The 26,401-nt window shown below is 46.1% G+C and overlaps 1 protein-coding gene across 8 annotated transcripts in view; it reads left to right on the top strand.

Moving 5' to 3' along the window:
• Positions 1–26,401, top strand: part of TCF3 (transcription factor 3) — an 861,587-nt gene that overhangs the window by 802,932 nt on the left and 32,254 nt on the right. For 7 of the 8 annotated variants that reach the window (XM_069216217.1, XM_069216218.1, XM_069216223.1 and 4 more), the window contains 2 exons: positions 6,495–6,736; positions 24,967–25,110. In XM_069216217.1, coding sequence (XP_069072318.1) covers positions 6,495–6,736; positions 24,967–25,106 — 382 coding nt within the window. In that variant the 3' untranslated portion in view covers positions 25,107–25,110. Of the gene's footprint in view, positions 1–6,494; positions 6,737–24,966; positions 25,139–26,401 lie in introns of all 8 variants that reach the window. The other variant, XM_069216220.1, reaches the window with a different exon arrangement.

Genomic DNA, 26,401 nt, shown 5'->3' with positions numbered 1-26,401 from the left:
AAAAGCTTAGAAAAATTGTAGTTCTAATTTGAAATAATATTAATACTGTTAGAAATGGGGTCTTTGGTTGGCAGTCAGGTTACCCCCTGTCCAAGTAAGGATCCTCACTCTCAGGGTAAAAGAGAATCCCCCTCAGCTAACCCCTGCTCACTCCCTTGGTAGCTTGGCACGAGCAGTAGGCTTAACTTCAGAGTGCTAGGTGTAAAGTATTTGTACCATCACACACAGTAACTTAATGAAAACACTACAAAATGACACAACACAGGTTTAGAAAAATATAAAATATTTATCTAAACAAAACAAGACCAAAACGACAAAAATCCATAATACACAAGTCAAGTTATCAATTAAAAACCAAAAAAAGTCTTCAGGTAGTTTTAAACATAACGCTGTTAGCGCGAGAATGTACCTGGGTGCATCAAAAAAAAAAAACTGCCTGGGCGAGTGTGCGTCAAAAAGGGCTTGCGATACGTCAATTTCACTCACGAGCAAGACCTTGCATCGTTTCTCATTCGGTCGAATCGGTGTGCGTCATTTCTTCTCTCTGCGGGAGAGCGATGCGTCGATTGGGTCCGCACTCTCGGGTCCGGGCAGGCTTTGAATCTTTTTTGCACACCCAGGGATGGTTGCGTCAGAAATTCAGCTGCCCAATGATCCGAAAACCACGCAGCGTGGGTTGCGATCTCGCCAGCCTCCGTCAGCGATGCTGTGCATTGTTTCTCCAGCCGCGGGCGTCAATCTTCCGGTTGCGTTTCAGGCAAGCGTCGATTTTCAGCCACGAAGCCGGCGGCGCGCCGATTTTTCAGCTGCAGATCAGAGTCGTGTTGATCTTTTCCCGGCACGGCGGTCGTTGCGTGGATTTCTCACTCTTGGCCTGCTAGCTTCTCCTTTCAGGGTCCCAGGAACTGGATGGGCACCACTTGGCAGAGTAGGAGTCTCAGCAGAGGCTCCAGGTGCTGGCAGAGAGAAGTCTTTGCTGTTCCTGAGACTTCAAACAACAGGAGGCAAGCTCTATATCAAGCCCTTGGAGAGTTCTTCACAAGAAGGAAGTCAACACAAAGTCCAGTCTATGTCCTCTAGCACAGGCAGAAGCAGCAACTGCATGATAGCTCCACAAAGCACAGTCACAGGCAGGGCAGCTCTTCTTCCTCAGCTCTTCACCAGGCAGAGGTTCCTCTTGGTTTCCAGAAGTGTTCTAAAGTGCGTGGTTTTGGGTGCCCTTCTTATACCCATTTTGCCTTTTGAAGTAGGCTTACTTCAAAGGAAAGTCTCTCTTGTTTGTGAAATCCTACCATGCCCATGCCAGGCCCCAGACACACACCAGGGGGTTGGAGACTGCATTGTGTGAAGGCAGGCACAGCCCCTTCAGGTGTGAGTGACCACTCTTCCCCTCCCTCCTAGCATAGATGGCTCATCAGGATATGCAGGCTACACCCCAGCTCCCTTTGTGTTCTGTCTAGTGGGAGGTCCAGCCAGCCCAACTGTCAAACTGACCCAGACAGGGAATCTACAAACAGGCAGAGTCACAGAAATGGTTTAAGCAAGGAAATGCTCACTTTCTAAAAGTGTCATTTTCAAACACACAATCTTAAAATCAACTTTACTAAAAGATGTATTTTTAAATTGTGAGCTCAGAGGCCCCACACTCCACATGTCTTTCCGCTCCCAAAGGGAATCTACACTTTATTCATATTTAAAGGTAGCCCCCATGTTAACCTATGAGAGGGACAGTAGTAAAAAACGAATTTGGCAGTATTTCACTGTCAGAACATATAAAAAACACATTACTATATGTCCTACCTTAACCATACACTGCACCCTGCCCTTGAGGCTGCCTAGGGCCTACCTTAGGGGTGCCTTACATGTAAGAAATGGGAAGGTTTAGGCTTGGCTAGTGGGTACACTTGCCAAGTCGAATTTGCAGTTTAAAACTGCACACACAGACACTGCAGGGGCAGGTCTGAGACATGATTACAGGGCTACTAATGTGGGTGGCACAACCAGTGCTGCAGGCCCACTAGTAGCTTTTGATTTACAAACCCTGGGCACCTCTAGTGCACTGTACTAGGGACTTACTAGTAAATCAAATATGCCAATCATGGATGAACCAATTACATACACATTTTGTATAGGAGCACTTGCACTTTAGCAATGGTAAGCAGTGGTAAAGTACACTGAGTAACGAAAACAGCAAAATCAGAGTCCAACACACATTAACAACCTGGGAAACAGAGGCAAAAAGTTAAGGGAGACCACGCCAAGGATCAAAAGTCTAACAAATACCAGGAAAACAATCACACAATATTACCTCCCTATCACTACTTTTCCTTCTTTTAGAAGCCTAGTACCAGCAACATGCAATATACTATTGCTCTACCCTGGGTTATACTAGCATGTTGACGAATACCAAACCACCCACTGAGCTCTGTCCTCATTTCAGTACTGTTCTGATCTTTTGTCTTCCTGGATCCTCTTTCCAACAGTCCTGCCTTCTCACCACTGTGAGGCCTTATTATGGTGGCATAAAGTGCTGTACAAGTGTGCAAGCAAAATAGCTTAATGTAACCACCCCAAACATTTGTGATGACCAGAAAAAATATGGTGGGCAGTAGTGCCAAGGAGGTACTCACCCTCTGTCTTGTAGGACTGGGGCTTTCGAGGTGTGTATCCGCCCATAGGCCCTCATTACAAGTTGGCCATTAAACTCCATTATGTGCAACATCTGAGTGCATCATCCACATTGCATATTAGTTGGCCGGACTCTCTACCGTTCTTCTGTAGGTGAGTAGTAGCAGATGTCCAACAATAATCCAAAACACAACTTGCATAAAATGTCCATCCCCTCCGCCCCCATCCAATTCCAACAAAAGCATAAAGTGCAAATCAACTGATTTGATTTTGACTTTTCACATGTCCTATTCTGTTTTGCTGTTATTCACACTCAAAGGGGTGCTACAAGTGATTCCCTTTTTTTTTTACAACATTTAACTGGGAACTTGAGTGGTCATTAGTAACAAACAATTATTGGAGTTTCTCTCTGGCCCCATATTCTCCCTGATTTAATGCAAGAGATAGGAGCTGCACTCAGGGTTGGACTAGCCTATATGACAATCAGACAGTGCCCAATGGGCAGGTCTGGCATGAAACTCTTTGTGCTTGGTTTTGGCAGTTTGTGGGCTTGAATTAGTCTACTGGGCCCGTTTTGTCTGATTTCCCTGATATTGAAACATTGTTTGCAGTCTGCACAAATCCATGCAGTGTTACATATCTTGCAAAACAGTCATACAGCATGTCTTTACAATTTCAAAACGTCCACAAATTGCGAACACAGGGCACTTTTTAGCTATCTTATTCACTAACTGGGGCTACTTTTATTTTTGTGCCCAGGCCTATTTTCTTTCCAGTCTGACCCTGGTTGCAGTGTTGCTTTGTTTTTCTTGTGCTGCTGTCTGTGCTCCCTGCCAATTCCATACCCACTTACATTCATCCACCAACATATACCATCATCGTTCAAGCTCACAATATACCCCTCCCTCAGCCATTTGTCCTAGCACCCATAAAGTGTCCCTTCCTGCACAAAAGCAATCCTACTCTACAATGCAGGCACCCTTCCATCATAGTGCACGGGGGCATGCATTGGTGCCAGGCACAGTTTGTGCTCCAGCGCAGGGGAAAGAACATAAATACATCTTCAAAAAGGATCGAATATCATCCACTCGCCCCCCTTCTCGACTGAACCCTACCTCACAAAAGCAGGGGTCCCCCAAGGGTCAATCATCTAACCTTTGCTTTTCAACATCTACATGATATCTTTACCAGAACTGATCAATGATTTCCATCTTACATGCTACAACTATGCAGATGACACACAAATACTACTTAAATTAGAATGCCCCAAAAACATTGAAAACTCACAAATCTTCAGTTGCCTCAGAGCCATTGATCAGTGGATGACCTGGAGCCATCTCAAACTAAATACCTCCAAAACAGAAATACTCATATGTGGTGACTGGAAAAATTATGACCCTCTGACGATCTCGGACCACCTCCTCAATTATCCAAGGAAGTTAAAAACCTAGGAATCACCATGGATTCCAAGTTAACTATGAATGCCCAAGTGGACAAATTAGCACGAACAAGCTTCATCACCTTGAAGACTTTACGACGCATCTTCCCCCACCTCGGATTTCCACACAAGGTGCAAGCTACTATCTCGCTTGTACTATCCAAACTGGATTATGCCAATGGCCTCTACCATGGATGATCTCTATCTGTTAGGAAAAAACTACAACGTATCCAGAATTCTGCAGCCAGGCTACTATTACATGTAAAGCCGCAAGCACACATCTCCCCTGCCTTGAGAGCACTACCCTGGTTACCCGAAGATGCACTTTCAAGCTGCTTTGTATCACCCACAAAGCTATACATGGAACAGGACCGCTTTTTATCAGAAAGAAAATTACCAAATACATCCAACAAAGAAACCTCCGCTCAAGATTGGCACCCCGCCTTAGAACACCACCATACAAGAAAGACTATAGGTGGGACATCCTTTCTCCGTCCAAGCAGCCAAACTATGGAATTCATTACCCCCAACTATAAGAGCCACAGACAACTTTCTTGTCTTCAGAAAACTACTCAAGAGTTGGCTCTTTCCTTCATAACCACCATATTCAAACAACTATGAACTGTATATGCCTATGTTGATAAATATGTTTTCAGATTATGTGTGTATTTCTATTTATTTATAGTTTCTTTAGAAACTATGTATCGCTACTATGTCATAACAATAAAATACACACACACTCTTTAAACCTGTTTGACTAAGTATTTTTTACCCATGGTTCTAATTGTGTTGTATGTGCATATGTGTGTGTATTCATGTGTGTGTGTGTGTGTGTGTATATGTATATATATATATATATATATATGTATGTGTATATGTTGTTTCTGTGCTTGGCATGTTTCGTGGATCATTGCATGGCTCCTGGGCGGGTTGTTATACTAGATATCTATGAATTCCTGCTCTCATCTTATCACACTTATCTACTCATCATCATATGTCATGTCTCTATCAAACTATCCTCCATTCTCACTCTGACTCATCCCAAATCCCTTCTACTACTTTAATCTCCTAAATAACTCTGCCTAAGCTCTTCCCTCCGCTTCCACATCTAACTCACCAAACCTCACTCTACTACTGTGACCTCCCACACAACCCTACTAAATTCTCCCACATTTATCTCGCCCTGCTACTATGCTCTCCCTAACCCTTCCACATACTCTTCCCTCCTCCACCCCCCCTTTACTCATCCCAAGGCTTTGGGTTGAGTAAATGAAGGATATACTCCCAATTAACACTTCTGGATTTCTTTCCTCCTCCACCCCTCCATTACTCCAGTCAATCTAACTAACAAACTCTCATATCTGCGGCTCAAATTAACTCATAATACTAAAACTGTACTCATTATTTCCAGATACTAATCCATCACTAGTTCTTGTTGGGTTCCAGAGTAGCGTGCTACTCATCGAAAAGCGCTTCGACGCCTCGGCAGGGGTAGTAAGCGCTTTATAAATACGATTACAATTACAATTTTCTCCCCACCAGCACACACAAGCTGTGAAGCAGTGTGCATGTGCTGAGTGAGGGGTCCCTAGGGTGGCATAAGACATGCTGCAGCCCTTAGAGACCTTCCCTGGCATCAGGGCCCTTGGTACCAGGGGTACCATTTACAAGGAACTTAGCTGAGTGTCAGGGTTGTGCCAATTGTGGAGACAAAGGTACAATTTAGGGAAAGAACACTGGTGCTGGGGCCTGGTTAGCAGGGTCCCAGCACACTTTCAAGTCATAACTTAGCATCAGCAAAGGCAAAACGTCAGGCGGTAACCATGCCAAGGAAGGCATTTCCTTACACTTACCCATTTGTCCTTGCTGGATTACTCTACCACTTGACTTTTTGTTTTTGACTGTCTTATGGGGGGTGATGAAACTGACGGTTGAGGCTGGATCGCTTTTGATTCTGCAAGTTTGTGCACCTTGAAATACTGTCCCTTTGTTCTGCAAGTTTTAACTGTAAATATAAACAGTATGAGATAGATACAAATTATTTTGATCATGGCCTGTTATGCTTTTGCATGATTTAAGAGATGCCATTATATTTGCACAATTATACATTCCAGCTCCCCCACGGTAAGTACACCTTATTCTAAGGCCACTATGTTTAGTTGCATTATTGCAAATCTTTTGTGGTCTGTCCTTGTCCAGTGCTGCAAATGATGTTGAATGCAGGCCATGGCCATTGTCCTAGTAGGGAAGGTGTAGGTGAGGTGATTGATTATTGGCGAGGGGGTAAACTTTGCACTCAGATTTTTGCCAATCCATCTATGTAGGTAGTTATATTAAAATGTTGTTCTATCTGATAAATGTTTAAGCTGAAGGTGCTTAAAAGTGCATGCCAGAAAATGTCCCTCTCATTTTTGTTTCAAACCATTAGTCAAGACGAGGATGAGGACGAGGATGATAATCTTCCCCCAGAGCAAAAAGCAGAGAGAGAAAAAGAGAGAAGGGTTGCCAATAATGCACGGGAACGGCTTCGGGTCCGGGACATCAATGAGGCATTCAAAGAGCTCGGACGCATGTGCCAACTGCATCTTAACAGCGAAAAGCCACAGACCAAACTGCTTATACTACATCAAGCTGTATCGGTCATACTAAACCTGGAGCAACAAGTAAGAGGTCAGTGATGGGGAATTAAATAGTGATATGCATTTTTGGGCGTGAGGCATCTGTAATGTAAAACCCGCACAGTTTGATAGGCGGCAAGCACGATATATTTCTGATATTCCATCATTTCTTACTTTAAAATGCAACTTTTTTGCTTCTCCCATATTGCTTCTGTCTGTGGTTGATCTGGTTGCCTCGGCTTGCTACAGATGTCCTTACGCAGCCGTGTCGATTACATAGTTTAGTATTGTGAAACGGTTCTAATTCTATTATTTAAGGGAAACAATGCATTTATATTAACTATTTTGTACAGCTCTGCTGACAAGTGATCTAGTGGAGATGTGTGCTGAAAGAAGGAGGTGGCTGATTTTGGAGACTGGATCATAATTAGTTTCGTTTTCAGCGTGCCCCATTTTGTGGCTGTGTAGCAATTATACTGCGATTTCTTTTGAGTTGTTCCTGCATTGGCAATGAAAACCTGACTGGTGTGTGGCCTGCTTGATATTTAGTATGTTTTCAGTACTCTCATGAAAGCCTTGTCCTTGGTTTGTCTGGGTTAGTTGAAGATACTTGCTTAACATATGCTTATTCGTATGTTAGTGTAATTCAAAGCAGATTATTTTCATCACATACCATTATCTAGACCACTTTAGCAGGAAATACATAATAGGTTGTAAAACCTGCCTCAGCAGGAATCCTGACCAAGAATTCAATTTCCTTCCTGTGGTAAGAAATTAAGATGAGTCATAGCATTAAGATATTCAGTGAATGCCTACGCTCTTCGTGTGGTGCACATTTCACATGCACGCCCGAAAAACCCACAAGGCATGGATATTGCATGCTTTTATTGTGTGAAATACACTTTTGCTGAAACCTGTTTGCAGTGTGCACCTTTCTTACATAGGAGAAAGCATATTAAATTGCCTTCAAACCCAATCTATATCCAGTTTGGAGATGCGTTGAGCGACACTCCCTTCAGAGCTTTCTGTAGTGTCTCATTTTGTACTGCATATCATTGTAAGTCCTGAACATCAATTTGCTGAATAAAACACATTTTTTTCTCTGCATCTTTTTTTTTTTTATTCTCTGAACTCCTGAAACCTTGTTGTAGTGAAAACACTTGTTTTTTCCTTGTTTTGGAACAAAGATTATATTGCTTTTCTAGCATGACTAATAAATTAACAAATAGCAAAATCTGTATTTCAAACATGTCAAAGAAAAAAATACTTCTGAATGATACTCATCTGGTCTTAATTTACTTTCTCAATTTGTTATTCTAACCAAACAAACGTGACACCTGTAAACATTTTTCCTCTAACAATACTTTTAGTGAGAGCAGTCTCTTGTGCCTTCACATTGGAATAGTTGATGATGTCCTTGTTAATAAGTCACACAGGCTCTTTAGAATTAGGCTAGTTCAGCCAGTCATTATCATGCCCCCACCCACTAGTAAAAACTCTGCACCTACCAAATCAGGTATTGTAATAATCATCTTCCGATCAAGAGGGTGTAAATGACGAGGAGGAGAAAGATTAATCTGAAGAGGATCACTTTTCAAGTAGAGCAAAGTTCCAAAAGGCAGGAGGTGCTCTAAATATAAATATCAGATTTGTTCTCTTAGCAGCAAGTCTGAGAAGGCAATGTGTTTTAGATGACTGTTGCGTCAGGAAAGGGGCCAAATATTTTCCTTTTCAAATATGCCATAACATTACATAAAACACTAGATATCTTCCTTTGCACGACCAGCTATGATCTAAGTTCTTTGGATTTCTTAAAATGTTATAGGCAATAGTAGAAGCTTACCACACAGTTTCCACAACCTCGATCTGCGATTCTAGTACCACTTCCACTTGTTTAAACTTACTGTTTCTCTAGTTCCTACTCCTGGTTCGGGAGCTCATCAATAACATCCTCCTAAGGGTCATATCCTGATAGCACCATCCCTCCTTTTTGTCAGCAAGGGTATGATGGAGAGAATAGAACTTTGCAGTAGTAACACTGGAGTGTCAGGATGCTTCCTATACAGAAAGTATCTAAGTACCATCATGTGATGGAGCTCCTTACTCCATACTACGTCTCGCCATCGGGTGACAGTCTTCAAAAGCTTCATCTACATTTTAACAGGTACTTATCTCACTGATCAACAATGCAAAACAGTGAAAATAAATATAAGGCACAAGTCAACCTCCAACTTTTTCATTTGAAGCCATCATTTCTTCAGATGGTCAGAGTAAGTCCCACATCCTACTTCTGATCAATGTTCTTCCTGATAGGGAACGCACCGTGTACACCCGAGCATTAACTGCTGTAACTGAACAGATGGCACTGTAAAAAACTACTGGGAGACGCTGCTGCAATGTATGGTCTTGCAGCAGGCTTTTCTATGTTTTTTTAAATTAAAGCATTCACCCTTAATGGGCAAAATGTTTTTTCCCCGATATTCTTCTTACTGCACGTTCCTCACTTTTAGAGTATAACCCAGTAACACAGGTGCAAGGCTGAATGCAAAGATGTTTGCAGCAGTGCTCCCTTCCTCAGGTAGGAGCCATCTTGCGTGGTGGCTCCGTAACATCCTGGATGAGCCACCTCTGCCTGCTGACATATGTTCTTTTCTGTCAAAGCCTTACTAAGCAGATCTGGAGCTTCACTCCTAACTTTGTAGGTCTAATGACTTTAACATTTCTACGACAGTGTACTAGGGAGTGAAATCCCCACTAAAATGACAGGAAGTTAAAGCACACGTCCTGCTCCAAGTTGGACGATCTTGGTCCCAGTCTCAAGGACAATTCTATAAAAAGTCCACTTGCTGGTCAAGTCTTCCTGTAATTCAAAGCCTAGAAATAAGAGTAAGTATGACTCTACCCCACCCAGCCACTAATAGTCTAGTGAGAAGGCACGACAGCAGCAAGGTAAAGTTTGATCTGCTTCTATATTTTCTGGCCTAATCCCTCAAATGGTCCCAGCATGCCGTATATTTCCCTGGCTGTTTTTGACCTCACAACAGATAACTTAATTCCAATAGACCATGCTGCAGATCTTCAGTGCAACTTCTGTTCCCATCTCAACGCAGTCTGCCCCCTTTGGACCTCCTACCGGCCTCAATTCAGTACCAAGGTCCACATGGATTTCTTTCATTCATTGATACACCGAACCCGCTGGTGCTGGTCCCCTTGCTGAAGTTGGGCCACTCAAGGCCTTGCTGGGGCGACAATCTAAGGAGTTTGCACGTAGGCAATGACTGCCTACCCCCACGTCCTCTGCACTCTTTTCCTACATTTTTTCGCGGAATCTTAAACAATCATATCCAACGCTGGCGACAAATAATGAAAGACAAATGGGTGCTGGATGTAATCTGATTTGGGCACCTGTTAGAATTCAGATTTCTCCATCAATGCCCCCATCCCAGACCCATCAAAAACATCTTTGTCTGCTCCGCTTGGAGGTAACGACCATGCTAAAGAAAGGGGCCATAGAGGAGGCCATTCCATATTCCCAGAGAGGAAAGGGTTTCTACTCCCGCTTCTTTCTCATCCAAAAGAAATCTCGCTTATGGAGGCCAATACTGGATTTGCGGGAGCTGAACAAGTTCCTCAAGAAGCAGATATTTTGCATGGTCACCCTGCAAGATGTCCTCCAGCTTTTAAACAGAGCAGACAACATGGCCTCTCCAGACCTTCCGGACGCGTACTTTCACATTTCCATTCATCCACTACACAGAAAGTACCTGAGGTTTGTGGTCAGCGGCAAACACTTCCAGTTCAAGGTCCTCCCCTTTGGGCCATGTAGGAAGTTGGCTCTGTATGTACTATTTCAAAGTAAGGAATAGCATGCACAGAGTCCAAGGGTTCCCCTTAGAGGTAAAATAGTGGTAAAAATAGATAATACTAATGCTCTATTTTGTGGTAGTGTGGTCGAGCAGTAGGCTTATCCAAGGAGTAGTGTTAAGCATTTGTTGTACATACACATAGACAATAAATGAGGTACACACACTCAGAGACAAATCCAGCCAATAGTTTTTTGTATAGAAAAATATCTTTTCTTAGTTTATTTTAAGAACCACAGGTTCAAATTCTACATGTAATATCTCATTCGAAAGGTATTGCAGGTAAGTACTTTAGGAACTTTAAATCATAAAAATTGCATGTATACTTTTCAAGTTATTGACAAATAGCTGTTTCAAAAGTGGACACAGTGCAATTTTCACAGTTCCTGGGGGAGGTAAGTTTTTGTTAGTTTTACCAGGTAAGTAAGACACTTACAGGGTTCAGTTCTTGGTCCAAGGTAGCCCACCGTTGGGGGTTCAGAGCAACCCCAAAGTCACCACACCAGCAGCTCAGGGCCGGTCAGGTGCAGAGTTCAAAAGTGGTGCCCAAAACACATAGGCTAGAATGGAGAGAAGGGGGTGCCCCGGTTCCGGTCTGCTTGCAAGTAAGTACCCGCGTCTTCGGAGGGCAGACCAGGGGGGTTTTGTAGGGCACCGGGGGGGACACAAGCCCACACAGAAATTTCACCCTCAGCAGCGCGGGGGCGGCCGGGTGCAGTGTAGAAACAAGCGTCGGGTTCGCAATGTTAGTCTATGCGAGATCTCGGGATCTCTTCAGCGCTGCAGGCAGGCAAGGGGGGGTTCCTCGGGGAAACCTCCACTTGGGCAAGGGAGAGGGACTCCTGGGGGTCACTTCTCCAGTGAAAGTCCGGTCCTTCAGGTCCTGGGGGCTGCGGGTGCAGGGTCTCTCCTAGGCGTCGGGACTTTGGATTCAAAGAGTCGCGGTCAGGGGAAGCCTCGGGATTCCCTCTGCAGGCGGCGCTGTGGGGGCTCAGGGGGGACAGGTTTTGGTACTCACAGTATCAGAGTAGTCCTGGGGTCCCTCCTGAGGTGTCGGATCTCCACCAGCCGAGTCGGGGTCGCCGGGTGCAGTGTTGCAAGTCTCACGCTTCTTGCGGGGAGCTTGCAGGGTTCTTTCAAGGCTGCTGGAAACAAAGTTGCAGCCTTTCTTGGAGCAGGTCCGCTGTCCTCGGGAGTTTCTTGTCTTTTCGAAGCAGGGGCAGTCCTCCGAGGATGTCGAGGTCGCTGGTCCCTTTGGAAGGCGTCGCTGGAGCAGGATCTTTGGAAGGCAGGAGACAGGCCGGTGAGTTTCTGGAGCCAAGGCAGTTGTCGTCTTCTGGTCTTCCGCTGCAGGGGTTTTCAGCTAGGCAGTCCTTCTTCTTGTAGTTGCAGGAATCTAATTTTCTAGGGTTCAGGGTAGCCCTTAAATACTAAATTTAAGGGCGTGTTTAGGTCTGGGGGGTTAGTAGCCAATGGCTACTAGCCCTGAGGGTGGGTACACCCTCTTTGTGCCTCCTCCCAAGGGGAGGGGGTCACAATCCTAACCCTATTGGGGGAATCCTCCATCTGCAAGATGGAGGATTTCTAAAAGTTAGAGTCACTTCAGCTCAGGACACCTTAGGGGCTGTCCTGACTGGCCAGTGACTCCTCCTTGTTTTTCTCATTATTTTCTCCGGCCTTGCCGCCAAAAGTGGGGCCTGGCCGGAGGGGGCGGGCAACTCCACTAGCTGGAGTGTCCTGCTGGGTTGGCACAAAGGAGGTGAGCCTTTGAGGCTCACCGCCAGGTGTGACAATTCCTGCCTGGGGGAGGTGTTAGCATCTCCACCCAGTGCAGGCTTTGTTACTGGCCTCAGAGTGACAAAGGCACTCTCCCCATGGGGCCAGCAACATGTCTCGGTTTGTGGCAGGCTGCTAAAACTAGTCAGCCTACACAGATAGTCGGTTAAGTTTCAGGGGGCACCTCTAAGGTGCCCTCTGGGGTGTATTTTACAATAAAATGTACACTGGCATCAGTGTGCATTTATTGTGCTGAGAAGTTTGATACCAAACTTCCCAGTTTTCAGTGTAGCCATTATGGTGCTGTGGAGTTCGTGTTTGACAAACTCCCAGACCATATACTCTTATGGCTACCCTGCACTTACAATGTCTAAGGTTTTGTTTAGACACTGTAGGGGTACCATGCTCATGCACTGGTACCCTCACCTATGGTATAGTGCACCCTGCCTTAGGGCTGTAAGGCCTGCTAGAGGGGTGTCTTACCTATACTGCATAGGCAGTGAGAGGCTGGCATGGCACCCTGAGGGGAGTGCCATGTCGACTTACTCGTTTTGTCCTCACTAGCACACACAAGCTGGCAAGCAGTGTGTCTGTGCTGAGTGAGAGGTCTCCAGGGTGGCATAAGACATGCTGCAGCCCTTAGAGACCTTCCTTGGCATCAGGGCCCTTGGTACTAGAAGTACCAGTTACAAGGGACTTATCTGGATGCCAGGGTCTGCCAATTGTGGATACAAAAGTACAGGTTAGGGAAAGAACACTGGTGCTGGGGCCTGGTTAGCAGGCCTCAGCACACTTTCAATTGTAAACATAGCATCAGCAAAGGCAAAAAGTCAGGGGGCAACCATGCCAAGGAGGCATTTCCTTACACAACCCCCCCCCCCCAAACGAAAGAGGATGAGACTAACCTTTCCCAAGAGAGTCTTCATTTTCTAAGTGGAAGAACCTGGAAAGGCCATCTGCATTGGCATGGGCAGTCCCAGGTCTGTGTTCCACTATAAAGTCCATTCCCTGTAGGGAGATGGACCACCTCAACAGTTTAGGATTTTCACCTTTCATTTGCATCAGCCATTTGAGAGGTCTGTGGTCAGTTTGAACTAGGAAGTGAGTCCCAAAGAGGTATGGTCTCAGCTTCTTCAGGGACCAAACCACAGCAAAGGCCTCCCTCTCAATGGCACTCCAACGCTGCTCCCTGGGGAGTAACCTCCTGCTAATGAAAGCAACAGGCTGGTCAAGGCCATCATCATTTGTTTGGGACAAAACTGCCCCTATCCCATGTTCAGAGGCATCAGTCTGCACAATGAACTGCTTAGAATAATCTGGAGCTTTGAGAACTGGTGCTGAGCACATTGCTTGTTTCAGGGTGTCAAAGGCCTGTTGGCATTCCACAGTCCAGTTCACTTTCTTGGGCATTTTCTTGGAGGTGAGTTCAGTGAGGGCTGTCACAATGGATCCATATCCCTTCACAAACCTCCTGTAATACCCAGTCAAGCCAAGGAATGCCCTGACTTGAGTCTGGGTTTTTGGAGCTACCCAGTCCAGAATAGTCTGGATCTTGGGTTGGAGTGGCTGAACTTGGCCTCCACCTACAAGGTGGCCCAAGTAAACCACAGTTCCCTGCCCTATCTGGCATTTGGATGCCTTGATAGAGAGGCCTGCAGATTGCAGAGCCTTCAAAACCTTCTTCAGGTGGACCAGGTGATCCTGCCAGGTGGAGCTAAAGACAGCAATATCATCAAGATAAGCTGTGCTAAAGGACTCCAAGCCAGCAAGGACTTGATTCACCAACCTTTGGAAGGTGGCAGGGGCATTCTTTAAACCAAAGGGCATAACAGTAAACTGATAATGCCCATCAGGTGTGGAGAATGCTGTTTTCTCTTTTGCTCCAGGTGCCATTTTTATTTGCCAATACCCTGCTGTCAAGTCAAAGGTACTTAAGAATTTGGCAGCACCTAATTTATCTATGAGCTCATCAGCTCTTGGAATTGGATGAGCATCTGTCTTGGTGACAGAATTGAGCCCTCTGTAGTCCACACAAAACCTCATCTCTTTCTTTCCATCTTTGGTGTGAGGTTTGGGGACTAAGACCACTGGGCTAGCCCAGGGGCTGTCAGAGCGCTCAATTACTCCCAATTCCAGCATCTTGTGGACTTCCACCTTGATGCTTTCCTTAACATGGTCAGATTGTCTAAAGATTTTGTTCTTGACAGGCATGCTGTCTCCTGTGTCCACATCATGGGTACACAGGTGTGTCTGACCAGGGGTTAAGGAGAAGAGTTCAGGAAACTGTTGTAGAACTCTCCTACAATCAGCTTGCTGTTGGCCAGAGAGGGTGTCTGAGTAGATCACTCCATCTACTGTGCCATCTTTTGGGTCTGATGACAGAAGATCAGGGAGAGGTTCACTCTCTGCCTCCTGATCCTCATCTGTTACCATCAACAGATTGACATCAGCCCTGTTATGGAAGAGCTTAAGGCGGTTCACATGGATCACCCTCTTGGGGCTCCTGCTTGTGCCCAGGTCCACCAGGTAGGTGACCTGACTCTTCCTTTCTAGTACTGGGTAAGGGCCACTCCATTTGTCCTGGAGTGCCCTGGGAGCCACAGGCTCCAGAACCCAGACTTTCTGCCCTGGTTGGAACTCAACCAGTGCAGCCTTTTGGTCATACCAAAACTTCTGGAGCTGTTGGCTGGCCTCAAGGTTTTTGGTTGCCTTTTCCATGTACTCTGCCATTCTAGAGCGAAGGCCAAGCACATAGTCCACTATGTCTTGTTTAGGCTCATGGAGAGGTCTCTCCCAGCCTTCTTTAACAAGAGCAAGTGGTCCTCTTACAGGATGACCAAACAGAAGTTCAAAGGGTGAGAATCCTACTCCCTTCTGTGGCACCTCTCTGTAAGCGAAAAGCAGACATGGCAAGAGGACATCCCATCTCCTTTTGAGTTTTTCTGGGAGCCCCATGATCATGCCCTTTAATGTCTTGTTGAATCTCTCAACTAAGCCATTAGTTTGTGGATGGTATGGTGTAGTGAATTTATAAGTCACCCCACACTCATTCCACATGTGCTTTAGGTATGCTGACATGAAGTTGGTACCTCTGTCAGACACCACCTCCTTAGGGAAACCCACTCTGGTAAAGATACCAATGAGGGCCTTGGCTACTGCAGGGGCAGTAGTCGACCTAAGGGGAATAGCTTCAGGATACCTGGTAGCATGATCCACTACTACCAGGATATACATATTTCCTGAGGCTGTGGGAGGTTCTAGTGGACCAACTATGTCCACACCCACTCTTTCAAAGGGAACCCCCACCACTGGAAGTGGAATGAGGGGGGCCTTTGGGTGCCCACCTGTCTTACCACTGGCTTGACAGGTGGGGCAGGAGAGGCAAAACTCCTTAACCATGTTGGACATATTGGGCCAGTAGAAGTGGTTGACTAACCTCTCCCACGTCTTGGTTTGTCCCAAATGTCCAGCAAGGGGAATGTCATGGGCCAATGTTAGGATGAACTTCCTGAACAGCTGAGGCACTACCACTCTCCTAGTGGCACCAGGTTTGGGGTCTCTGGCCTCAGTGTACAGGAGTCCATCTTCCCAATAGACCCTATGTGTTCCATTTTTCTTGCCTTTGGACTCTTCAGCAGCTTGCTGCCTAAGGCCTTCAAGAGAGGGACAGGTTTCTTGTCCCTTACACAGCTCCTCCCTTGAGGGTCCCCCTGGGCCCAAGAGCTCAACCTGGTAAGGTTCAAGCTCCAAAGGCTCAGTTCCCTCAGAGGGCAGAACTTCTTCCTGAGAAGAGAGGTTCCCTTTCTTTTGCTGTGTTGCAGTTGGTTTCCCAACTGACTTTCCTGTTCTCTTGGTAGGCTGGGCCATTCTTCCAGACTCCAGCTCTACTTGTTCACCCTGTGCCTTGCACTGTGCTCTTGTTTTCACACACACCAGTTCGGGGATACCCAGCATTGCTGCATGGGTTTTTAGTTCTACCTCAGCCCATGCTGAGGACTCCAGGTCATTTCCAAGCAGACAGTCCACTGGGATATTTGAGGAGACCACCACCTGTTTCAGGCCATTGACCCCTCCCCATTCTAAAGTAACCATTGCCATGGGATGTACTTTTCTCTGATTGTCAGCGTTGGTGACTGTGTAAGTTTTTCCAGTCAGGTATTGGCCAGGGGAAACCAGTTTCTCTGTCACCATGGTGACACTGGCACCTGTATCCCGCAGGCCCTCTATTCTAGTCCCATTAATTAAGAGTTGCTGTCTGTATTTTTGCATGTTAGGCGGCCAGACAGCTAGTGTGGCTAAATCCACCCCACCCTCAGAAACTAGAGTAGCTTCAGTGTGGACCCTGATTTGCTCTGGGCACACTGTTGATCCCACTTGGAGACTAGCCATACCAGTGTTACCTGGATGGGAGTTTGGAGTGGAACCTTTCTTGGGACAGGCCTTGTCTCCAGTTTGGTGTCCATGCTGTTTACAGCTATGACACCAGGCCTTTTTGGGATCAAAGTTTTTACCCTTGTACCCATTGTTTTGTGAAGAGGCTCTGGGCCCACCCTCCTGTGCAGGTTTTTGGGGGCCTGTAGAAGACTCTTTACTATTTTTAGTTTTGGTTGTCTCATCACCCTTCCCCTGGGGAGTCTTTGTGACCCCTTTCTTTTGGTCACCCCCTGTTGAAGTCTTGGACACCCTTGTCTTGACCCAATGGTCCGCCTTCTTTCCCAATTCTTGGGGAGAAATTGGTCCTAGGTCTACCAGATGCTGATGCAGTTTATCATTGAAACAATTACTTAACAGGTGTTCTTTCACAAATAAATTGTACAGCCCATCATAATTACTTACACCACTGCCTTGAATCCAACCATCTAGTGTTTTCACTGAGTAGTCTACAAAGTCAACCCAGGTCTGGCTCGAGGATTTTTGAGCCCCCCTGAATCTAATCCTATACTCCTCAGTGGAGAATCCAAAGCCCTCAATCAGGGTACCCTTCATGAGGTCATAAGATTCTGCATCTTGTCCAGAGAGTGTGAGGAGTCTATCCCTACACTTTCCTGTGAACATTTCCCAAAGGAGAGCACCCCAGTGAGATCTGTTCACTTTTCTGGTTACACAAGCCCTCTCAAAAGCTGTGAACCATTTGGTGATGTCATCACCATCTTCATATTTAGTTACAATCCCTTTAGGGATTTTCAACATGTCAGGAGAATCTCTGACCCTATTTATGTTGCTGCCACCATTGATGGGTCCTAGGCCCATCTCTTGTCTTTCCCTCTCTATGGCTAGGATCTGTCTTTCCAAAGCCAATCTTTTGGCCATCCTGGCTAACTGGATGTCCTCTTCACTGGGGTTATCCTCAGTGATTTCAGAGGTGTTGGTCTCTCCTGTGAGGGAACCAGCATCTCTGACTATTATTTTTGGAGTCAGGGTTTGAGGGACCCTGTTCTCCCTAGATAGGACTGGTAGGGGGGAATTGTCCTCCAAGTCACTATCCTCTTCCTCTGAGTTGCCACCCTCAGAGGGGTTGGCCTTTTCAAACTCTGCCAAAAGCTCCTGGAGCTATATTTTGGTAGGTTTGGGGCCCATTGTTATTTTCTTTATTTTACAGAGTGACCTTAGCTCCCTCATCTTAAGATGGAGGTAAGGTGTGGTGTCGAGTTCCACCACAGTCACATCTGTGCTAGACATTTTGCTTCTAAAAGTTGGAATACTTTTTAAGAATCTACAACTGGTTCTAGAATCTAATTCAAACTTTTACAAACTTTTAAACTCTAAAAGAAATGCTAAACAGGATCTAACACAAGGCCCTAGCAGGTCTTTTAAGAATTTAGAAAACTTTTCAACTTGCAAAAATCAATTTCTAATGACAATTTTGGAATTTGTCGTGTGATCAGGTATTGGCTGAGTAGTCCAGCAAATGCAAAGTCTTGTACCCCACCGCTGATCCACCAATGTAGGAAGTTGGCTCTGTATGTACTATTTCAAAGTAAGGAATAGCATGCACAGAGTCCAAGGGTTCCCCTTAGAGGTAAAATAGTGGTAAAAATAGATAATACTAATGCTCTATTTTGTGGTAGTGTGGTCGAGCAGTAGGCTTATCCAAGGAGTAGTGTTAAGCATTTGTTGTACATACACATAGACAATAAATGAGGTACACACACTCAGAGACAAATCCAGCCAATAGGTTTTTGTATAGAAAAATATATTTTCTTAGTTTATTTTAAGAACCACAGGTTCAAATTCTACATGTAATATCTCATTCGAAAGGTATTGCAGGTAAGTACTTTAGGAATTTTAAATCATAAAAATTGCATGTATACTTTTCAAGTTATTGACAAATAGCTGTTTCAAAAGTGGACACTTAGTGCAATTTTCACAGTTCCTGGGGGAGGTAAGTTTTTGTTAGTTTTACCAGGTAAGTAAGACACTTACAGGGTTCAGTTCTTGGTCCAAGGTAGCCCACCGTTGGGGGTTCAGAGCAACCTCAAAGTCACCACACCAGCAGCTCAGGGCCGGTCAGGTGCAGAGTTCAAAAGTGGTGCCCAAAACACATAGGCTAGAATGGAGAGAAGGGGGTGCCCCGGTTCCGGTCTGCTTGCAAGTAAGTACCCGCGTCTTCGGAGGGCAGACCAGGGGGGTTTTGTAGGGCACCGGGGGGGACACAAGCCCACACAGAAATTTCACCCTCAGCAGCGCGGGGGCGGCCGGGTGCAGTGTAGAAACAAGCGTCGGGTTCGCAATGTTAGTCTATGCGAGATCTCGGGATCTCTTCAGCGCTGCAGGCAGGCAAGGGGGGGGTTCCTCGGGGAAACCTCCACTTGGGCAAGGGAGAGGGACTCCTGGGGGTCACTTCTCCAGTGAAAGTCCGGTCCTTCAGGTCCTGGGGGCTGCGGGTGCAGGGTCTCTCCTAGGCGTCGGGACTTTGGATTCAAAGAGTCGCGGTCAGGGGAAGCCTCGGGATTCCCTCTGCAGGCGGCGCTGTGGGGGCTCAGGGGGGACAGGTTTTGGTACTCACAGTATCAGAGTAGTCCTGGGGTCCCTCCTGAGGTGTCGGATCTCCACCAGCCGAGTCGGGGTCGCCGGGTGCAGTGTTGCAAGTCTCACGCTTCTTGCGGGGAGCTTGCAGGGTTCTTTCAAGGCTGCTGGAAACAAAGTTGCAGCCTTTCTTGGAGCAGGTCCGCTGTCCTCTGGAGTTTCTTGTCTTTTCGAAGCAGGGGCAGTCCTCAGAGGATGTCGAGGTCGCTGGTCCCTTTGGAAGGCGTCGCTGGAGCAGGATCTTTGGAAGGCAGGAGACAGGCCGGTGAGTTTCTGGAGCCAAGGCAGTTGTCGTCTTCTGGTCTTCCTCTGCAGGGGTTTTCAGCTAGGCAGTCCTTCTTCTTGTAGTTGCAGGAATCTAATTTTCTAGGGTTCAGGGTAGCCCTTAAATACTAAATTTAAGGGCGTGTTTAGGTCTGGGGGGTTAGTAGCCAATGGCTACTAGCCCTGAGGGTGGGTACACCCTCTTTGTGCCTCCTCCCAAGGGGAGGGGGTCACAATCCTAACCCTATTGGGGGAATCCTCCATCTGCAAGATGGAGGATTTCTAAAAGTTAGTCACTTCAGCTCAGGACACCTTAGGGGCTGTCCTGACTGGCCAGTGACTCCTCCTTGTTTTTCTCATTATTTTCTCCAGCCTTGCCGCCAAAAGTGGGGCCTGGCCGGAGGGGGCGGGCAACTCCACTAGCTGGAGTGTCCTGCTGGGTTGGCACAAAGGAGGTGAGCCTTTGAGGCTCACCGCCAGGTGTGACAATTCCTGCCTGGGGGAGGTGTTAGCATCTCCACCCAGTGCAGGCTTTGTTACTGGCCTCAGAGTGACAAAGGCACTCTCCCCATGGGGCCAGCAACATGTCTCGGTTTGTGGCAGGCTGCTAAAACTAGTCAGCCTACACAGATAGTCGGTTAAGTTTCAGGGGGCACCTCTAAGGTGCCCTCTGGGGTGTATTTTACAATAAAATGTACACTGGCATCAGTGTGCATTTATTGTGCTGAGAAGTTTGATACCAAACTTCCCAGTTTTCAGTGTAGCCATTATGGTGCTGTGGAGTTCGTGTTTGACAAACTCCCAGACCATATACTCTTATGGCTACCCTGCACTTACAATGTCTAAGGTTTTGTTTAGACACTGTAGGGGTACCATGCTCATGCACTGGTACCCTCACCTATGGTATAGTGCACCCTGCCTTAGGGCTGTAAGGCCTGCTAGAGGGGTGTCTTACCTATACTGCATAGGCAGTGAGAGGCTGGCATGGCACCCTGAGGGGAGTGCCATGTCGACTTACTCGTTTTGTCCTCACTAGCACACACAAGCTGGCAAGCAGTGTGTCTGTGCTGAGTGAGAGGTCTCCAGGGTGGCATAAGACATGCTGCAGCCCTTAGAGACCTTCCTTGGCATCAGGGCCCTTGGTACTAGAAGTACCAGTTACAAGGGACTTATCTGGATGCCAGGGTCTGCCAATTGTGGATACAAAAGTACAGGTTAGGGAAAGAACACTGGTGCTGGGGCCTGGTTAGCAGGCCTCAGCACACTTTCAATTGTAAACATAGCATCAGCAAAGGCAAAAAGTCAGGGGGCAACCATGCCAAGGAGGCATTTCCTTACAGGCCAGGTTCAGCACCACAAATCTTCACCAAATGTCTGGCACCAGTGGCAGTCTACCTAAGGAGAAAGAAACGTCAGGTTTTTCCTTATCTCAACGAGTGGCTAGTGAAAGCTCCAGATGTCCAGTCAGCACAAAACTCAGTCGGGGCGACTGCGCCTTTTCAAGGACTTAGGACTGACACCAAACGAAGAAAAATTGTTCCTTCAACCCTCCACTCGGTTAGACTTCCTAGGGGGGCTATTTTAGACATGCAACAGGCCAAAGCCTATCCAGCACTAGACAAACAAGGCTAATCTCCCTAGCAAAGCGATTCCAAAGAAAAAAGTGTCTTTCAGTATGGCAGTACAAGTCCTTACTAGGCATGATGTTGTCATGCATAAGCCTCATTCCATACTGTCGACTGCGCATGCGTCTAATTCAAGAGAAGCTGGATAAACAATGGACGCAGGCGCGAGGATCCTTCAAGGACACGGGCCTCAAAACACCACACATGGTCCAATCGCTCGATTGGTGGGCAATTCCCGAGAACATTTCAAAAGGTCCCAGCTTCTTGGCACAGATTCCTCCAATGATTGTAACAACGGACGCATCACTCACCGGATAGGGTGCATGCCTGCAGGACCTTCGGGTGAGCGGCAAGTGACCCTCTTCTCACCATCTTTTCTGCATAAACCTTCTCGAGCTGAGAGCGGTCTATTATGCCTTGCAAGCCTTCCTTCCGAGGATACGAGGATCAGCAGTGCTTGTCAGAGCAGACAATACCACCACAATGCACTACCTCAACAAGCAAACAGGAACACGTTCCCACCTATTCTCTCAAGAAGCACAAACCCTCTGGAAATGGTGCGTTCACCACTCAATCCACATAACAGCGTAACATGTCCCAGGCCTACAAGATACTTTAGCGGTTTTGTTAAGCAGGTTGGCATCATCCCCCCACGAGGGGGAATTGGACCAGCAGACGTTAGATGGAATATTCAACCAGTGGGGAAAACCGAATCTGGACCTATTCGCATCCTCCCAGGACGCCAAATGCCAATATTATGCAAGTTGGCATCACCAACAGGGGTCATGGGGGGGTGCATTTTTGATCGCATGATCAGGGATCTCTACATACACTTTTCCTCCGATCCCTCTCCTTGCAGGGGTGATCAGGAAGATGAAGTCTGAACCCTGCCAGATGATCCTAATAGCTCAAGAGTGGCACATCAACCGTGGTACATGGAGTTACTTCTCCTGTCTGCTCGTCCACCCATCAGGATCAGACCAATTCTGGAGCTGCTTACCATCAACCGGGGACAAGTGAGGTGCCTGGATCCCAAGTCTGAGTTTGTGCCCGTGGCTCCTGAATTCAACAAATTCAGCCATTTAGATCTACCAGCTGAGTGCAGGGAAGTGCTAGCTTAAAGCACGCACAGCTAGCACCATCAAATCATACGGCCTGAAGTGGAGACAATTTTGTTTGTGGTGTGAAACCCAGAAGGTACACCTTCTCGCCTCTGCCCCGGAGGTGGTGTTGCCATACTTCTTGCAGCTAGCACGTTCTGGACTTGCCCATTTGTCAATTAGGGTCCATTTGGCAGCTATTTCCAGATACAGGAGAATACCAGGTAAACCGTCCTTATGTTCTCTGAGATTAGTCAAGCAATTCTTAAAGGGTCTCTTCAGATCCTTTCCTCCTGTGAAACCTTCACCTCCGGCATGGCAACTTACCGTCGTCCTTGGCCAGCTCATGAAGGAGCCCTTTGAGTCTATCCATAGGGCGGACATCAAGTACCTCACTTGGAAGGTGGCTCTCCTTCTCACCCTTACCTCGGCACGCTGAGTTAGTGAAATTCAAGCTTCCGCTATACAAGAACCTTTTTTGCAGTTCAAACAAGATAGTGATTCTATGCACCAATCCCAAATTAATTCCCAAGGTGCCTTCGGAATTCCATATTAACGAACCAGTGGTGCTAAAATCTTTTTTCCCGAAGCCACAAACTACTGCAGAAAGGACCCTGCATTCACTCAACCTTAAGAGGTGCATAAAATTCCATCTGGACAGAACAAAGTCATTCCGGCAATCCAATCAGCTATTTATAGCTTTCACTGCTGCTAGGAAAGGACACTCTGTGACAAAACAGACTATTTCCTGTTGGATTAGAGAGACAATCTTCTGCCATCAGAAAGCAGGTAGACCATTGCAAACAAGTGTGAAAGCGTATTCTACCAGAGCTATATCTGCGTCCTGTGCGCTGTTTGCAGGTGTGTCAGTTCAAGACATCTGTCAGGCTGCGACATGGAGGACAACTCACACCTTCACGCAGCATTACTTCTTGGAGACAGTCACTTTGGGATGCAGTCGTAGGGCAAGCGGTCCTTGGAAACCTGTTCCCGCCCCCTTTTGTGTCTCTGTCTAGAGAAGAGGTGTGAACAGCCCAACTGTCAAACTGACCCAGACGGGGAATCCACAAACATACACAGAATTGTTTAAGCAAGAAAATGCCTACCTTCTAAAAGTGGCATTTTAAAACAGACAATTTAAAAACCAACTTCAATAAAATGTTTTTTTTACATTGTGAGTTCGGAGACCCTAAACTCCACATTTTTATCTGCTCTCAAGGGAAATCTGTGCTTTAAGGATATTTAAAGACAGCCCGCATGTTAAAATAATGAGAGAGATAGGCCTTGCACAGTATAAACCAAATTTGGCAGTATTTCACTGTTAGGACATCTAAAACACACTAGTATATGTCCTACCTTAAACATACACTGCACCCTGCCCCTGGGGCTACCTAGGGCCGGCCTACCTTAGGGGTGCCTGACATGTAGTAAAATGGAAGGTTTAGGCCTGCCAAGAATTGGCAGTTTAAAACTGCACACACAGACACAATACAATTTCTATAGGGAGCACTTGCACTTTAGCACTGATTAGCAGTGGTAAAGTGCGCAGAAATAATAAACCAGCAAAAATAGACCTGAAAAAATAGTAGGAAGAAGGCAAAAAGTTTGAGGATAACCCTGCAAAAAAGGCCATTCCCAACACTGGGCATTATAGATTTACACTTGATGTCGTAGTAAAGTAGACCCCCACAATAAAAGATTTTACTTATAGTTTGCAGACACAATAAAAGGATGGCATCATAATGCACTGATTTGAATCCAGAGAAGATTCATGCCGCAAAATTAGGAGAACAAGTAGCATTTCCTTCTTCTGTTTCTCCACAGATGCTGCAAGGCAATATGAAAGGCTTCCAACGCATAGGCCGAAGGGAGGACGGTAATTACACAGTAGTCCTCCTTATAGTCTCTGATGTCTTCTGTCTTGCACAGGTGACCTATTCAGTCAAATGTTAAACAAAATAATTACCGAGTATGCCAACAATTGTTCTTTCTTGTGGTCAGTCCTGACAAGTCCGAAATGCTGCATCTTTTAATATTTTGTGGCCCCTCCTATCTTGGAGGGCATGTTCTTGATACCGTGACTGACTCCGTTGGATGGTCATGCTGTCCTTTCTGAGTCCAGTTTAGGCTGACTCTGGTAAATGTGGAATGGTTCAAGACAGGGAGGTTAATTTACCATGGAATGGTAGTTACACTCAAGAAAAAGTGAGACATGAGTTAATCTCCTTCAGGGGGAGCACTGCTACTTCAAACTAATCGGCTGGTTTTGGGGGGGGGGGGATAAGATGTATATGTGACACCTGGAATGTCCCATATGAGCATTGCTAGCCTGCCATTACATAGACCCTCATGTCATCCACAACAAACACACACACATTCTTGTGGACTCCTTCACTAACCAGTCCTTTCACAGAGTGAGCTCTCTTAGAGACTGGTGAAACCTTTGTTAAACGTTACATGCTATTAATTGTACTGTATTAGTTTAACATAGTTTTGTGAAGTGTTGCTTGTGGCTTCGCAGAACAAATGGCAAGTGAGATTTTGCCCTTGAATCACAATTGGTTGTATCTTCTGCGCCTTTTGATGTTACTTGCATTCAACCTTTTTGTTTGTATGGTTTCTGCCTAGAACGAAATCTCAATCCTAAAGCTGCATGCTTAAAGCGCAGAGAAGAAGAAAAGGTGTCTGGAGTAGTGGATCCACAGATGACTTTATCAAATTCACACCCAGGGCTTGGCGATGGTCACAATTCAATTGCACACATGTGATAAGGTATGAATCTGGTGTGTGCACAGTATCAGTAAGTGGACTACATGCTTAATTTGCCTATTTTTTCCCCAGTTTTTGGTTGTGAAATCTATGTATCTAGATAACCTCTCCGACCCCAAAAAAAAAAGGAGGCATCCTCTATTTCATACCTGCATATAATTACTGTTTGTTTCTTACCTGACGTGTTGTTAAATAGAGAATAGCTATCGCCATTTCCCAACAATGTAAGTTTTTTTCCTGAAAGAATATTCCTCCGTATATGCACTACTTTTACTTGTTGAAGGATGTTCTTTTTCCTTATTTCTTTTTATGACATGACAAAAATATAATTTTATGTAATCCATTACAGGGTATGCCCAAGAACAGGAACTGGGATGCATATCATTGAATTAAAACAATTGGGTCCTCCTTGCTTTTAACCTGCTTATTGTGAACTTGAAAAAGGACACCCAGCATAACACCATTTGATAAAACAATCCACAAAAAACATATCTTGTCAAGAAATTGCAGAGAAAGTTATAATGTGAGGCTTGAGCAGTGCTCTCGGTGCAGGTTAAAAGGACCAATAAACAACATGGTTAATAAAATAATAATATTATGTTCGATGGCATCTGTCGCTGTAGATACGCATGTTTTGCATAGCTCGCCATCTGGTGTTGGGTCGGAGTGTTACAAGTTGTTTTTCTTCGAAGAAGTCTTTCGAGTCACGGGACCGAGTGACTCCTCTTTTTGTCTCCATTGCGCATGGGCGTCGACTCCATCTTCGATTGTTTTTTTTCCGCCATCGGGTTCGGACGTGTTCCTGTCGCTCCGAGTTCCGGAACGGAAAAACAGCTACATTTCGGAAGATTTTCGTCGGTATTGTTGCGTTCGGGATCGGCGTAGTCAGAATCAACACCGCATCGAAGATCGAAGAGCTCCGGAGCCCTTCGGGGTAGTTTTCGATCCCCGTCGGGGCCTGCTCGGCCGCTCGACCGCGTGGAGAAGAACGCCGATGGATCGGACCCCGTTCCGTTCCGTTTCTGTCCCAAATGCCACAAAAAATACCCCTATTCAGACCAACACTTGGTCTGTAACCTGTGCCTATCACCTGAGCACAGTGAAGACACCTGCGAGGCCTGTCGGGCGTTCCGGTCCCGAAAAACACTCCGAGACCGTCGAGCAAGAAGACTTCAAATGGCGTCCACGCCGACAGCGCACCGAGAGTTCGAGGTACAGGAAGAGGAAGAAACCTTTTCGATACACGAATCGGACTCCGAGGAATTTGACGATCCACGAACCGTGAGTAAGACGT

This window comes from Pleurodeles waltl, chromosome 12 (genome assembly GCF_031143425.1).
Source record: "Pleurodeles waltl isolate 20211129_DDA chromosome 12, aPleWal1.hap1.20221129, whole genome shotgun sequence".
Lineage (NCBI taxonomy): Eukaryota > Metazoa > Chordata > Amphibia > Caudata > Salamandridae > Pleurodeles > Pleurodeles waltl.
The sequence above is the reverse complement of the archived record's forward strand: the minus strand, read 5'-3'. Positions and strand labels throughout refer to the sequence as shown.